Below are 15,632 nucleotides of genomic sequence, written 5' to 3'. Positions count from 1 at the left end.
TTAAGGTCTTGTAATTCATTACCCCAAGATTTTGGCTATTCTCTATGATTAATTACAAGAAGAATATAAATGAGTGAATGGTGGGAGAGGAATTACCTTGGTTTAATTGCATTAGTCAGTGATCCCCCCAAAACAACAATAATCAAATTCCGGATGTCCGAAAAAACGTAAAGCAACTCAAATTAAAGACTACAAATTGAACAAGGAGTAATTATAATTAGCTCTTACTTGGATGACATGAACATGAGTTAATTAAAATAAGAAAATGCACAAATTTGGTAGTAATTACCTTGGCCACTAGCGATCAATTGATCCACAATGAGCAACAACAAGGAAAGACTTGATAAACCTAAATCAAAATACATCCCAAATTAGCTTATCAAGTTACATAGTGAATGTAATGGCTGATCAATTCTGTATATAATTTAAACATTTCGGAGTCTAAAAAACCCCACAGTGGAGATGGTGCCAAGTTATAAGAAAAAAAATATAGCTTCTTAACAATACAGAGTACATAATAATGCCATGACTTGGTTTGTAGTAAAGTAAGGAAAAGTAGGAAAAGGAATATGAGTTTGCAAGTAGCTCTCAATCTACATACTGCAGCTAGAGTAGTTTCTTATCATTCTAGTTAGACAACGGGATTTAAAGTCTCGGAATTGCATTTCTAATCAAACCCATTAGAAAAATTAAAATGAGAGCAAAAAGTTAACAAAATCAAATTACAAATGGAATAATTTTAGCTCTTTAGTTAGCTAATTAAAAAAAACCAAGGATGATGCTTAGGTTAGCCGCTAATTACACAATGACATAAACACTAACACAAATTTGAAATCCCACAATAGATACAGACACAAACACTAACACAAATTTGAACTATAAAGACATTGGCACAGACAAGTTTCAAGAGATCTAGAATTACATTTTCTCACCTTATAGCAATAAGAGATTCAAAAACAAAAGGTTTGAAAATGAAAAGGGAATAATTTTAGAATAATCTACAATCAAAAATTCCAGGTTTCGTGCAATCAATTGTAATATGTGTGCGCATTGTAAGAATTACAAAAACTAGTATAATTTTGTTGCCCTTCCATCTTACTGTGAATTTTTGTTTAGCTTCCAATGAATTTGAAATGAACTTACCTAAATAAACCAAGCATTGGAAGTCCTATTGTCGTTGCTAAACTCCTCTTCACGAGGAAGACTGCTCCAGCCCCATCCCTCACCTAGCTATGTTCACATGTGATGCGGGCATTTTGGAGTTTACGTGTTCATAAATAAACGCATAACACTCTGATAATGTCAAATAGAAGCTTAAAAATCATAATTATTTGTATGATATAGATAGAATACGAACCAGGGCTTACTATTGCGCGCACGCCGTCATTAGTGTCGTTGTTATCTATGGATTAAACAAGAAGTTTGCTAAGCCTTAAATTGCTTATTACTAAAATAAATACTCATAAACTAATGAGATTTACAATTAGATCAGTTGAAATTATATAGAATAAAATTAAGAAAAAAAAATTTGAAAGAAATACTGTAATCGAAAAATATAATGAAACCAAAACCCTAGAATTTAGGGCAAAAAAAAAAAATATTCTACTTAACTAATGTTGAACAAAATATATCCGAATTAGAAACTAAATTATACCTCACTAATTGTAGTGATTCAATCTAATTTGAACTGTAAATTTAAGAATTCGTGAGGATGAGATAGTGCGAGACTGCGAGGGACTGCGTGAGGCTGAGGGTCTTACTTATAAAGACTGCTTTGTTCTTCAGTTTCAATTGAATCATGACTTCTGAGAAGCGTCTTTTATTTTTATTTTCCCATTATTATCTTATATTTTAATATTTTTTTTGGTGAAAATGAAGTGCCTCCCATTTATAAACGTACTCGGTAAATTCATAAAAAAAAAAAAAAAAAAAAAAAATTCAAAAGAAATAGATATATTCATATAGAAAATGTGTTACTCAATATTACATGAAAGTGTTACTCTATGAAAAGTGTTACTCTAAAGTGTTACAAATTACAATGTGTTACATACAAGTGTTACCTATCATCTAAGTGCTACAAAAGTGTTACTTAAATATATGTTTGTTTCTTGACTTATAAAGTGTTACCATAAAGTGTTACATTAGGCCAACTTTGTAGTAGTGACCATTCACTAAAAATGAAACAAATAATCAAGTAAATTACCGGGTACCTATCAAAGTGTGGCATTGAAACTCTATCGCACGGATATTGACCTTAATTTTAATGTTATAATGTGTTGTATAAAATGAAATTATTTTTGGTTGAGGACATACCGTTTTTTACCATACAAAATATACATTTTCCATAAATAATAATACAAAAAAAAGAAGAGAGAAGGAATCAAGGTGCTCGGCAGCTCCCAGAAGGCTGCTGTGCATCCTGCAAAATTCAAAAATTGGCGAGGGTTAAAAAACTAGGGTTTATATTCTAATTGAATTGGGGATTTTTTTTTATAAAATAATTAGATTAAACCAAGGGTTATTTATGCTAATTACAGCATAATTGATGTGTATGATGCGAATGGGGATTTTTTTTATGTAAAATTAATTTGATTAAACCAAGGCTTGTTTATGCTAATTACAACATAATTGATGTGTATGATGCGAATGAGGATTGTTTTTTATAAAATTAATTTGATTAAACCAAGGCTTGTTTATGCTAATTAAATCATAATTGATGTGTATGATGCTAATTGCAGAGTGGGCCTTCTCCTTCCAAGCAAAGCAACTGTGATTGTGGAATTCCTACTCTGGATGTTTTTCTAGTCTAAATGTTTTCTTCTAGTAAGGATGTTTTAACCATTATATTTCTATCTTAAGTTTTATCATTAACATCATCATTAATAATAATAACATCTCCTTTACATTTTTGGGAGCAGTTTAACCCAAACCGCTTACCATTTGATGTCTGATGTTTATTTTTTGGGTGGGTTTTGTAGGGATTTCGAAGCGGATTTTAATAACTGCTCCCCATTTGGGGCTTCCTATTTACTTTTTTCTACTAATGTAAGTTGTATCATTAGTATTAAGGTTATTTAGTATTATGAAATAAACCTAGTCTACATGTTTTATTGTAGTATTTGTAGGGGATAGCTCCTGATGAGCTATTTCCTCCAGCCGGAACCATTAAAAAAGAATTCACCGTGCAAACAAGAGCCGGCATGAGTGACCTCATACCACCTCTTGAGGGGCTAGTTGTATTGGATAGCTCCTGCTGAGCTATCACCGGGCTCCTTGATTGGCCCCCGGGGTGCGCACTCACTGCTGGAAGAATAGTCGAAGAGGCTCCCCAGCCCGACAGAGTTAGTCCGCAGGCTAACCAAGTATGATTCTACACAAAGGAGATCGTACGCCTATAAATAGAGGATAAAGTACAACGGAAAGGAGGTTAGACACACAAACTATTACACTCCCTACATCTCTCTAAGTACACTTTCTCTCTCTACACACATTCTAACTTAAGCATCGGAGGGGGGTTCCTTGAGCCACCCCCGAGGGCAGTTTACGTGTGCTGTCTTGTGCAGAGGTCATCAACGGGACCTAGCTAATGCCAGCAAAACCCTTGGATCCAGACCTAGAACAATTGGCGCTAGAAGGAGGGGCTAGGATCATCTAACCTGAGGTTCTCCAGCTGAGCAAGGGACTAGTTGATAGACCGCCATAGCCGGAGAGGAAGCTGTACAAACACCAGTCTCTAAGGTTAACGAAGTCAACCAAACACCACAGAAAACGACATCGGTAACTCTTGATCCAAAAGGGTCAACTGAAAAACCAAAATTTAACATCTCCTAGAAATCTAACCCCACCGGATCAGCGTCTGGTGCAACCAAAGCAGCAACGAAGCCAGTATATCCGATAGGGTCTAGTTCTTCTTTTAAGTTTAGAATGCTGTTGACAGGCGTGAACAACGAACCCATCATTTCAACACCAGTAACGCAGAAACTGCAGCCCGTCAACATGCCAGCCATCCTGCAGAACCTCTCTAAGTGCAGTAAAGAGCAGTTGGCAGCCATGACAGCAGTCCTTACCAATTTCGGTAAAGGGACAGGCTTCTCACCAGTAGCTACAGCTACAGAGCCAGCTGTAAAGAAGGCAACACCCATAAGTCACACCCAAGTGCAAAAAGAGTTGGTCTAGCTGAGGAAGAATGTGCTGGAACTAGAAGCTCGAAACCTGAACTGAGAGTGGAGTGTAGAAGAGGCACCCGGAGACTCGTGTCACTCACAGTAGGTCACCAGCCTTTGAGCGAGGACCAAGTCTTGACAGGGAGAAGCGAGCACGAATCTAGGTTATTCCAGATGATTCCCCATTTTGTAGGGAGATTCTGGAAGAGCTAATGGAGAAAATAAAGATGCCCAACTACAAGTACAATGGAACCACAACACCTAAGAACCATGTTTCGGCATTTGAGAACCACATGGTACTGTACACTATGACAGACTCAGTCTAGTGTAAGGTATTTCCACCGACCTTGGAGGGGTTGGCGGCTGAGTGGTACAGAGCCATCATGAAAGGATCCGTTTACTCCTATGATCAGCTGAAGAGAATGTTTATGGAACACTTTGTCACCATGGTGGATCGTACAAAAATGACCACTGAGCTGATGTCACTGGTTTAAGGAAAAGATGAGCCCCTAAGGGAGTTCATAACCAGATTCAAAAAAGAGGCAACAACCATCCCAAATATGAGTCAGGAAGTAGCATTGCTAGCAATGTAGAGGGGCTTGCTGCCGGGCTCACCGTTTAGAGCGTATATGGGATGAAAAAGCCTTAAAACGCTAGTTGAAGCGCTGGGTAAAGCGCATGAGTTCATAAAAGCAGACGAAACTGACAGGGCAATGTTGAATAGAAAAGCACCAAGTGACCCAGTTAAGCGGGCTGAAGTTACCCTAGCAGAAAATACAGCCAGGGTGGACCAGCCTAGCAAAGCTGAACAAGGTCGCAGAGATGCGGATAGGGCGGTGGGAGTAAGAAGATTAGACCAGAAACAAGGAGGCAGGCCTAGAAGGTTTGATCAATACATCCTGCTCACTCATTCGAGGTCCCATATCTTCAGCGTGAACAAGGCTGATGATAAGTGGCAGGGACCACCCAGAATGGTGAATAGAAACCGTGATCCTAGCAAGTGGCGTGACTTCCACAAGGACCATGGGCATACCACTGATGAATGCACACACTTGAAGGATAACATAGAGGACTTGGTTAAGAGGGGATACCTGAACCAGTTCAAGCAACATTCTGACTCCTCAAGGAGAAGGGAAGAAGACAGGTCTAGCCATGACCGTAGAGGAGGTTATAGAGGCCCAGCTGAGGGCAGAGACCGAGATAGGAAGCTAGAGGGCAGAGTGTATGTAATCAATGGTGGACCAGTACATGGTGGAACCGTGAATAAAGCAAGGGCTGACTTGTGAGAAATGATCCACCAGATAAATTACAATGAGAAGCGCAGATGGCCACCACTTCCCCCGCAGCCACGAGCTACATTTGACGAGTATGACATGAAAAGCATAATCTACCCTCATGATGACCCTCTGGTAGTGACAATGAGAATTGCAAAATGGGAGGTGGACAGAGTACTAATAGATGGTGTCAGCTTAGCCAACATTATATACATTAGTGCGTTCAAAAAGCTAAAACTGGATAGAAAAGACCTAAAAAGGGTGAGCTATGAAGTCGTCATCGGGTTCAACGGGTCCGGATTGATTCCTGAGGGCATAATCGAGCTTTCAGTCCGAGGCGGGGAGAGATCAAGGCGACGTGATATTCGAGCTGAATTCTTGGTAATAAACTCCCCATCACCCTACAATGTGATCGTGGGAAGACCGCTTATTCATAAAATAAGCGGAGTGGTATCCACATATCACCTTGCCATGGCATACACAACCAATGATGGGCGATCCGCAAACCTCATGGGAAGTCAAAAGACAGCCCAACAATGCTATATTACAGCCCTGAAGCAGCCAGCTAGGACCAGGCAACAGCTAAGCTCAAAGCCAAGGTTTAGTGAGCATGTTGAAAAGAAATCAAGAAAAAGGAAGCGAGAATAGTACCACTAGGAAAAGGATAAATAGAAGTTGGCAATGGAAAACTTTGAGCTCGCAAAGGAAGAGATAGCCAGGCCGTTACCTAGTGGGGAGCATGTAACTGTTGAACTCACAGAGGGCGATAACTCTAGGACGATAAAAATTTGGAAAGACATTAACCTTGGAGTGGGAGTGCACCTCATAGAGCTGTTCAGGGCGAATAAGGACATTTTCGCATTCTTAGCAGACGAGATGCCAGGAATTGACCCGACAGTGATGGTTCACAGGCTGAATGTGAAAGAAGACATCAATCCAGTCAGGCAGAAAAAGAGAAGCTTCTCCACGGACAAGAATCAGGCAATCTAGGAAGAGGTGGACAAGCTCTTAGAAGTTGGGTTCATTGAGCCTTGTGATTATCCAGAGTGGTTAGCTGACGTGGTCATTGTAAAGAAAGCAAATGGTCAGTGGAGAATGTGCGTTGATTTCACTAATCTTAACAGAGCATGTCCAAAAGACTGTTATCAGCTACCACGAATCGATCAGCTGGTAGACTCAACCAGTGTCCACGCCTTGTTAAGCTTCATGGATGCCTTCTCAGGATATCACCAGATCAGCCTGCACAAACCTGACAGGCAGAAGACTGCATTCATCACTGAAGGGGGAATGTACAATTACATGGCTATGCCCTTCGGGCTGAAGAACACGGGGGCTACTTTTCAGAAGACAATGGATAGAGTATTTATGCACCAAAAGGGAAGAAATATCGAAGTGTACGTTGACGACTCCATTGTCAAGAGCGTCATGCAGGCAGGCCATATCATGGACTTACAGGAAACATTTGCCACACTGAACAAGTACAATATCAAGCTCAACCTAAAGAAATGCGTTTTCGGGGTAAGCTCGAGGAAGTTCCTAGGTTTCCTGGTCAGTGAAAGGGGAATTAACGCCAACCCAGAAAAAGTAGAGGCAGTCCTAAGCCTCCCAAAGCCCAAATGCATTAAAGATATTATGCGGTTAACAGGAAGAATGGCGGCGCTGACTCGGTTCATCAGCAAGTCAGCTGACAAAGCCCTACCATTCTATCAGTTGCTGAAAGGAAACAGGGAATTCAAATGGGATGAAGCAGAAAAAGAAGCTTTCAAGGGGATCAAGGAGCATTTGACCAAGATCCCAACCATGACCAGCTCAGAGTAGAGGGAAAAACTCCAGTTGTACATCTCCGCCTCAATACAGACAATCGCGTCGGTTCTCCTGGTCGAAAGGCAGAAACAGTAGAAGCCAGCGTACTTTGTAAGCCACGTGCTGATAAAGGCTAAGAAGAGATACCCACTAATAGAAAAGTTGGCCTTCGCAGTGGTAACGACAACAAGAAAGCTGAAACCCTTTTTCAACGCACACACAATTTAAATTCTTACAAATCACCCGTTGGGGCTCTACAGAAAATGGATGCCTCAGGCAGACTCCTGAAGTGGGCGATATAGCTGTCTGAGTATGAGTTTGAGGTCAAGCCTAGGGCAACAATCAAGGCTCAAGCCTTAGTAGACTTCATAGTGGAAGCCTCTTATGAAGAGAAAGAGGATGAAGTTGGAATTTGGAAAGTGGCAGTGGATGGATCTTTAGCCCAAACAGGAAGCAGAGCAAGAATAATAATAACATCACCAGAAGGCAATGTATTCGAGTATGCCATTAAGTTCAAGTTTAAGGTCTCGAACAACGAAGTAGAATATGAAGCAACTCTAGCAGGCCTAAGAATGAGTATTGCGGCAGGAGCCAAAAAATTGCTCCTGCAGACTGACTCTTAGCTGGTAGCCAGCTGAAAGGGGAGTATGAGGCTAGAGAGCCTACAATGCTAAAGTACACAACCAATGTGAAAGAGCTGGTGGCTCAACTAATGCAGTTTCAGATAGATTTGGTCCCTAGAGCGAAAAATTCCTAAGCTGATGCATTATCAAAGTTAGCCAGTTCCACTTACAAAGCCTCACAAGGACAGTCATGGTGGAAGTTCTGGAAGAGAGCAGCATTGCAGAAAGAAAGCTGGTGAACTGCACTAGGCAGCAACGAGCATGGTTCACAGACATAGTGACCTATAAGGTACATGGCTCGCTGCCTGGTGACGAGGCACAAGCCAAGAAAGTCAAGAAGGACGCCAATTGGTACGTGGTGATGAACAGGGAGCTCGACAAAAAAGGGCTTCTCCAAACCACTATTGAGGTGTATTCTAGAGTGGGAGCTGGAAAAAATTGTGGAAGAGGCACACACAGGAATATGCGCCAATCATATTGGCGGAAAAACCTTAGGAGTTGAAGTGCTAAGAAGAGGAGCATACTGGCCAACCCTGACGCAAGATGCCTTAGCATACATCAGTAGGTGTGAAAAATGCCAAAAATATGCTCCGGTCATAAATCAGCCAGTAAATGATCTGACCCTAATTCTCAGCCTGATCCCGTTCTCTCAGTGGGGAATGGACATATTAGGACCTTTCACCACTGGGTCAGCGGGCAGGAAGTATCTCACAGTGGCAGTGGACTATTTCACCAAGTGGATTGAGTCTGAGCCCACCAAGTACATAAAGGCAGTCCAAGTGAGAACGTTCATATGGAGGAACATCATAACAAGATTTGGGGTGCCATAGTGCATAGTTTTTTACCATGGGTGCAAGTTTGACTGTGACACCATCAAGGATTACTTAGAAGAGATGGGGACCAAATATGCAAGTGCCTTAGTCTGCCACCCGTAGAGCAATGGCCAAGCAGAGGCAGCAAACAAACTGATTCTAACGGCCTTGCAAAGGAAGTTGGAAGAACATAAAGGCCTATGGGCTGACCTAGTCCTGGAGGTATTATAGGCAAACATAACAACAAAGAAGGAGTCTACTGACAAAATTCCTTTCACCTTGGCTTATAGGGCAAACGCAGTAGTTCCAATAGAGGTACAAATCCCCAGCCTGAGAATCCAACACTATAAGCAGTAAGGAAACGAGAAGCGCCTGTTGGAGGAGCTGGACTTCCTGCCAGAGATGCAGCTAAAAACAGCTCTTAAGCTAGCAGCCCAAAAAAGCAAAATCTCAAAGGCTTTCAACAAAAGAGTCAAGCATCGAGAATTGCTGCCTGGGGACTTAGTTCTCAGAAGAACAGCATTAGTAGGGATGGGAAATCAACATGGAAAACTGTCAGCCAATTGAGAAGGCCCTTTCATCATCCATGAGTAATTAGGGCCAGGCGCTTTCCTCCTCGCTGATCAAGAAGGTCAGGTCTTAAGGAATAGTTTCAACGCAGATGTGTTAAAGAAATATTTTGTTTAAAAGGCAAATGGCTAAGTAGAAATCGAAAAAACTTTGTTTAAATTATGCAAAAACTTTGTTTAAGATTACGTTATGTTAATCAAGGCAATTTAAGCCATTTGAATTCAATGAAATACGAGCCTCTACGTGAGGAGTATATCATATGAGCTTGTTTAAACATGCTTATCTATTGAGTTATGCTTTAGCATTGCACATTAACATGCAGAAAATGCCATAGAAACATTAAAAGCAGAAGGCATCACAATAAGGTACAACAAGACGCCATTAGCTAAGGGAGATCACACTTCCCTAAGTTTAACTCACCTGCTCAAAGTAAAACAGGGCACCACCTCGGGGACGCCTGTGGGGGAGGCCTGACACATTCAACTTGAGCAGGGAAAGGTGAATGAAAGGCAAAAGAGCGGGCTGAGCGGGCATCACCAAGGTTCTCTTAGTCCCAACCAACTCACGTCTTTTGTGGGGGAGAAAGGAGATAGACCAATTATAAGCTCTTATAAAAGATAAGTAAGATGCATAAAATGACAAGTCACAGCAAAGCAAGCTGAATGACATAAATAAGTCACAGCAAAACAAGCTGAATAACATAAATAAGTCACAGCAAAACAAGCTAAACGACATACAAACGAGTCACAACCAACAAGCTGAGTGACATGCAAATAACTCTCTACAAAAATTAAGTAGATGACAAAATGCATAAGCCTTCACCACAAAGGACAAACGGCATAATTAATCTTTCTAAATTCCTCTTCAATCTCTCAATCACCATTGAAATTCCTCACTTTCTCTCTCTAAATCTACTCCTAAATTAATCTTAAAACTAGAGAGAGAAGCTCTCAACTATGCTAAGAATATGATCAAAGATTATCTCTAATTGCCTCTCCTTTCTTTTTTTTTCCAAAAATCGGGTTACAAGGTATAAATAGGAGGCGCGAAACGAAGCCGATAAAAACAGGGACCCGGAAGGGCGCACCCGCGCTCCTCTGGGTTTCTTCGGTTCTTCTCGAGGCTTCGTGCGTTCGCTAATGGCTTCGAATGAGCGCACCGAATGATGATGATGGACACCAAGGAGGCAGATCCAAAGGAGCTGGACGGTGGATTCAACACCACTCCTTCATGAGAGCGCGGCTTGAGAGCGCAAGAGCTAGAACTTGGAGAATCCACTTCCTTGCATCTTGAGCTTTCCTATTGCCATGAGCTAGCTCCAAAAGCATCTTCCACCTTAGTAATCCATCCATATCAAGACCCGAATCTCGTACAATACCTACAACCACGAAAAGAGAACAAAGAAAGGAGAAAAGACTAGAAAACCCATCAAAGTGCACAAAACCACAAAATAAGAGAAAATAGGTAAAATAAAGAGGAAAAGCATGAAACTAAGAATTTATTAAAAAGGAAAGCTATGAAAAGAAGGTAAAAACAACCTAAATACTCATCAAATGGGTGCCATTTATGACACCCATCAAATACACCCAAGCTTATCTTTTGCTCGTCCTCGAGCAAAACAAAACCAAGGGAAAGAAAATGACGAGCTTATTTAAACAAACAAAAGAAAAGATGAGATGAGAATATACACTAACTCACTTTCGTAGGAATCACGGTCAATTTTAACAACTAAAGACAAGCCATTTAAACCCCTAGATCGCCCTAGAGGACGAGTAATGCTCTCGTAAGGGTTTCCTAAGAGATTGACCCATAACTCTCACAAACCAAACAAACAAGGCAAAGCATGAAAAAGAAGAAAAAAGAAAAGGAAAGAAAACAAATGTTCATGAGTGGACTTTTTGCAAATGTACAAGCATAAATGAATGCAAATCTTACTAAACAAGTAAGGGAGTGCACATTTCAAGATATCTAAGGTTGATTGAAATATAAGACATGCTAAGCATAGAGAACTAAAGAAACACAATTCACTTTCATCTCAAAACATTTTCAACACATTCTCCCAATTAGCTTCAAATCTACCTTTAATGAGCATCTCAATGGTTCCTCGAAGGAACCGAAAAAAGAAAGAGATTTGAGGCTACTCGACGTCTCAACTATTGCATGCCGCTCTATAAGCTTGACCTACATCTCCCTCCACCGACTTGTGACTCAACCACAAAAGTCAAAAGGTCTTGGAAAAGGTTGTAATGTAAAGGCGAGAAGGGTGAGGGTAGGCTAAAATTTTAAATTTGGTGGTATACCTTAAAAGATTGGCCAAATCTCAACACCAAAACCAAGTAATCACCAAACAAAAACACAACACCCCCAAGCTTATTCAAAGTCAAGAATCACAAACATATGTACAAAAAGCGTAAGAACGCTTGCCCCCAAACTTGAATAAAGCATTGTCCTCAATGCTTAAAATAGGGAGAAAGACACTTACATCAAAAGTATTTTTGAACTTTTTCATTTTTCTTATTTTTGTCATTTTTGCCAAAGCATTTGAATTTGCTTTGCCTTTTCTCATTTTTTCATTTTTTTTTTCATTTTGATTTCACTTTGTTGTCCTCACCTCTATTAACTATGGACGGATTTTTCAACTTTGCATTTTCTTTTTATTCACAAAATATTTACAACACAAACTTGCTTTCATTATAAGAACGAAACAATCATTCTCATTCACAAAAACTCCAACAAAAGAGACCAAATGCTTCACAAAAACCAATGATAGGAAAAAGAATGAACCAAAAGGCTCAAGATCTAAAAATGTGGCTTGAAAAGAAGGGTATATGGCTCAAATAGTTAGCAAGTAGGCAAATGTAAACCCAAAACAAAGAAAAGAAAACTATCCTAGAAAGGGAAAAATTACCACCCTGAAAAGATGCCTTTGTCCTTCCTAAATGGCTCGGTCGCGATCTCGGGAGATGAAAGTCAAATTCTAGATAAAGCATACAATAGCCAAGGATACATGCGCCGCTCAATCAAGAAATGTTTAAAGCAAGAAGAAATAAAACCTCACATCGTTGTAGCAATAACTCACTATTAGTTTCAAATTCACCAACGGGGAGCAATTGCAAATTTTCAAAAACAATAGAATTCGGCTTAAAGGTCCCAAAAGTTCTAAAGACACTACCTTAGCATACTCTATCCTAGAATCAACCAAAGATACTCTCAAACTGTACACACCATTACCATTTAAGAAGAAATGCATTCAACTATACAAGTCCAAAAGTATTACATCCAAAGCAAGAACAAAATAAAACACATTGTAAATTTCCCTTGAAAGAAACAAAAATCTTTTTGGAGTTTTTTTCAAAATTAAAGAACATGGAAATGCATATACTCGTGCATGGCATATATGAATCAACATCCCACCAAACATGATAGAATACCCTCCCCCAAGCTTGAATGAGACAATACACTCAAATCATAAATCAAATAATCCATGGGAGGGGAAAAGAAAGAAATCAAACCAACAATACCAACACATGTCCAATAAATCATCAACCATTAGAGAAAGATCAAGGAAAGATATTACCAGATTTAGGTGGGTGTAAATACCCGCAAATGACCCAATTTAACCTTTCAAAGCCAAGTTCATCTATCATTGAATCTTGTTTTCCATATGCTAGCGAAACAGGAGTCAATCTTCCTTGATTCTTGAATCAAACTAATGCACCAAAGCATATCGAGTCATGTACCTAGAAAAAGGCACACAAACATATCCATGAGAGAAAATCTATTCTAAAAAGAAAAGAAAATGAAAGCAATAAAACATGGGTTACTTCCCGAGAAAGGCTTGCTTAAGGTCCAAGCTTGACCGCTCTAGAAAATAATAATTCAACGCACGCAAGAGATTGTCAAATGCACTACTACACATTTCATAAGAAATTAAGTGTGCACATGACAAAAATAAGGCATGCAATAAGCTTAGTGCACACCTATGAGGAGAGAGATGCCAAGAGAAAGAAGAAGAATCAAAAGAAAATTCAACAAAATAAGAAAAGGAAGAAGAAGAAGAAGAAGAAGAAGAAGAAAAAAGGAAGAACTAGGCAAACTCTCCTCAAAATATTTTTGGGTGGCATAATCACCCTTTTCCTCAATAGTAGACGAATGAGGGACATGAAAATCATCATAGACAAGAGGGTCCCCGGCAACAGCGTCGTTTTTTACGTAGGGAAAATGTAGGTAGTTATCTAATCTTCCCTATAGCCAAAAAAATTTATAAACACTTAACTAACCTAAATACGAGTGTAGAGGTAAGTCAAGGGTCGAACCCAATGGAACGGTAATGTTCAAGCACTCTCAATTATGCGTCTAAGCTAGTTCGAAGTCGAAGGTAAAAGGTAACACTAAGAACTATCAAAACAAACAACCAAACAAATAAAACACTAGGAAATGGGGATCAACAAGTAATCATGACGATTGTAGCAACTCGGGAACAACATGCAAATCAAAGGTTGCAAAGACTAATGGTAAGAGCAATCAAAAGAGCTTGACAAGCTATCTCCAAGAGGTCTAACTAGCGGTAACTACGAGAGACTCTAACTAGGAACGTCACTAACCGAACTCAATCGACAATTGTGAGCTATAAATCAATGGTCTGTATCAATGTAGACTCACAATGCAATCTAGCATAATTCTCAAGGCCTGATTGAATTACACACATGCACAATTTCCATTAATCACTTTAATCACAACAATTAATCAACACAATTCCCAAATTAAGAACAATCAATCAATCATACAAGTTTTACCCAATCCCTAGCCAAAAAACTACACTAACGTCATCATCTAATCAACTAACAACTAATTAAGGAAATCAAGAATCAACAAAATATCAAGAAAAACTACACTAATCAAGCATCAAACATAAAAATCAATCCAAACAAACATGAATATTAAACAAAGCAATAAAATGAGATAGAGTTAGAAATGCTCATTGATAATAGAGAAGACCTTCAACACAATTGTCATCATTAAATCTTCAATCTCTCAATCACCATTGAAATTCCTCACTTTCTCTCTCTAAATCTACTCCTAAATTAACCCTAAAACTAGAGAGAGAAGATCTCAACTAAGCTAAGAATATGATCAAAGATTATCTCTAATTTCCTCTCCTTTCTTTTTTTTTCCAAAAATCGGGTTACAAGGTATAAATAGGAGGCGTGAAACGAAGCCGATCAAAACAGGGACCCGAAAGGGCGCCCCCGCGCTCCTCTGGGTTTCTTGGGTTCTTCTCGAGGCTTCATGCGTTCGCTAATGGCTTCGAATGAGCGCACCGAATGATGATGATGGACACCAAGGAGGCAGATCCAAAGGAGCTTGACGGTGGGTTCAACACCACTCCTTCATGAGAGCTCGACTTGAGAGCGCAAGAGCTAGAACTTGGAGAATCCACTTCCTTGCATCTTGAGCTTTCCTATTGCCATGAGCTTGCTCCAAAAGCATCTTCCACCTTAGTTTTCCATCCATATCAAGACCCGAATCTCGTACAATACCTACAACCACGAAAAGAGAACAAAGAAAGGAGAAAAGACTAGAAAAACCATCAAAATGCACAAAATCACAAAATAAGAGAGAATAAGTAAAACAAAGAGGAAAAGCATGAAACTAAGCATTTATTAAGAAGGAAAGCTATAAAAAGAAGGTAAAAACAACCTAAATACTCATCAAATGGGTGCCCTTTATGACACCCATCATAACTCTCCTATCTGAAGTTGTAGGGCATCCGCCTTCTCTCTCAATATAGCCACCTCACCAACCATCGTATCCCTCTTAGAAAGAGCCTGCTAGACCTCCTTATCCTTCTGAGCAAGGGCCAGACCCTAGTTTTGGTACTCCTTCTCCATTGAAAGCAAGGCATCATCCAAATTGTCAACAGACTTGGTAAGCTGCAAACAGACAAAAGGACGAAAATAAGATAAGGCAAAAGAAAAAAAAAGCAAGCTAAAGCAAAGTAAAGCAAACAAGCTAAGATAGATAAGCAAAACAACAAAAACAAACTTAAAAAAAAACCAGAAGGAGGAAGCTAAAGCAAAAAGGAAAAAGTAGAAATATAAAAGCTAACCTTCTGCAAATCATGGCACGCAGTGGCAGCAGGGAGACTAACTGAGCTGCTTGTAAAGTCATCAGGGAGACGAATGCCCTGAGTAAGGCGATATCCTGAGGTGCCACCATTCTATGTGTTATTCCACAAATAAAGACTCATCAGCACGAACATTCATCAAAGGACGAAAGGGGGCATTCTCAGCCCCAGCAGGGCAGGGGACGAAGAGTAGCATCAATGGGGAACTCCCCAAACTCTATAGATCTAGTGGGACGAAAAGTGCCTCAAGCAGAAATTAA

The 15,632-nt window shown here is 39.8% G+C and overlaps 1 protein-coding gene across 1 annotated transcript; it reads left to right on the top strand.

Moving 5' to 3' along the window:
- The first annotated feature begins 5,452 nt into the window (after positions 1 to 5,452).
- LOC145583908 (uncharacterized) lies at positions 5,453 to 6,085 on the top strand. Its single transcript, XM_081640859.1, has one exon. The coding sequence runs from the start codon at positions 5,453 to 5,455 to the stop codon at positions 6,083 to 6,085; it is 633 nt and encodes a 210-aa protein (XP_081496985.1).
- Positions 6,086 to 15,632: the final 9,547 nt, after the last annotated feature.

The sequence above is a fragment of the Chenopodium album genome, chromosome 16, assembly GCF_948465745.1.
Source record: "Chenopodium album chromosome 16, dcCheAlbu1.1, whole genome shotgun sequence".
NCBI classification, from domain to species: domain Eukaryota; kingdom Viridiplantae; phylum Streptophyta; class Magnoliopsida; order Caryophyllales; family Amaranthaceae; genus Chenopodium; species Chenopodium album.
Note: the sequence above shows the minus strand (reverse complement) of the source record. Positions and strands in the feature narration are given on the sequence as shown.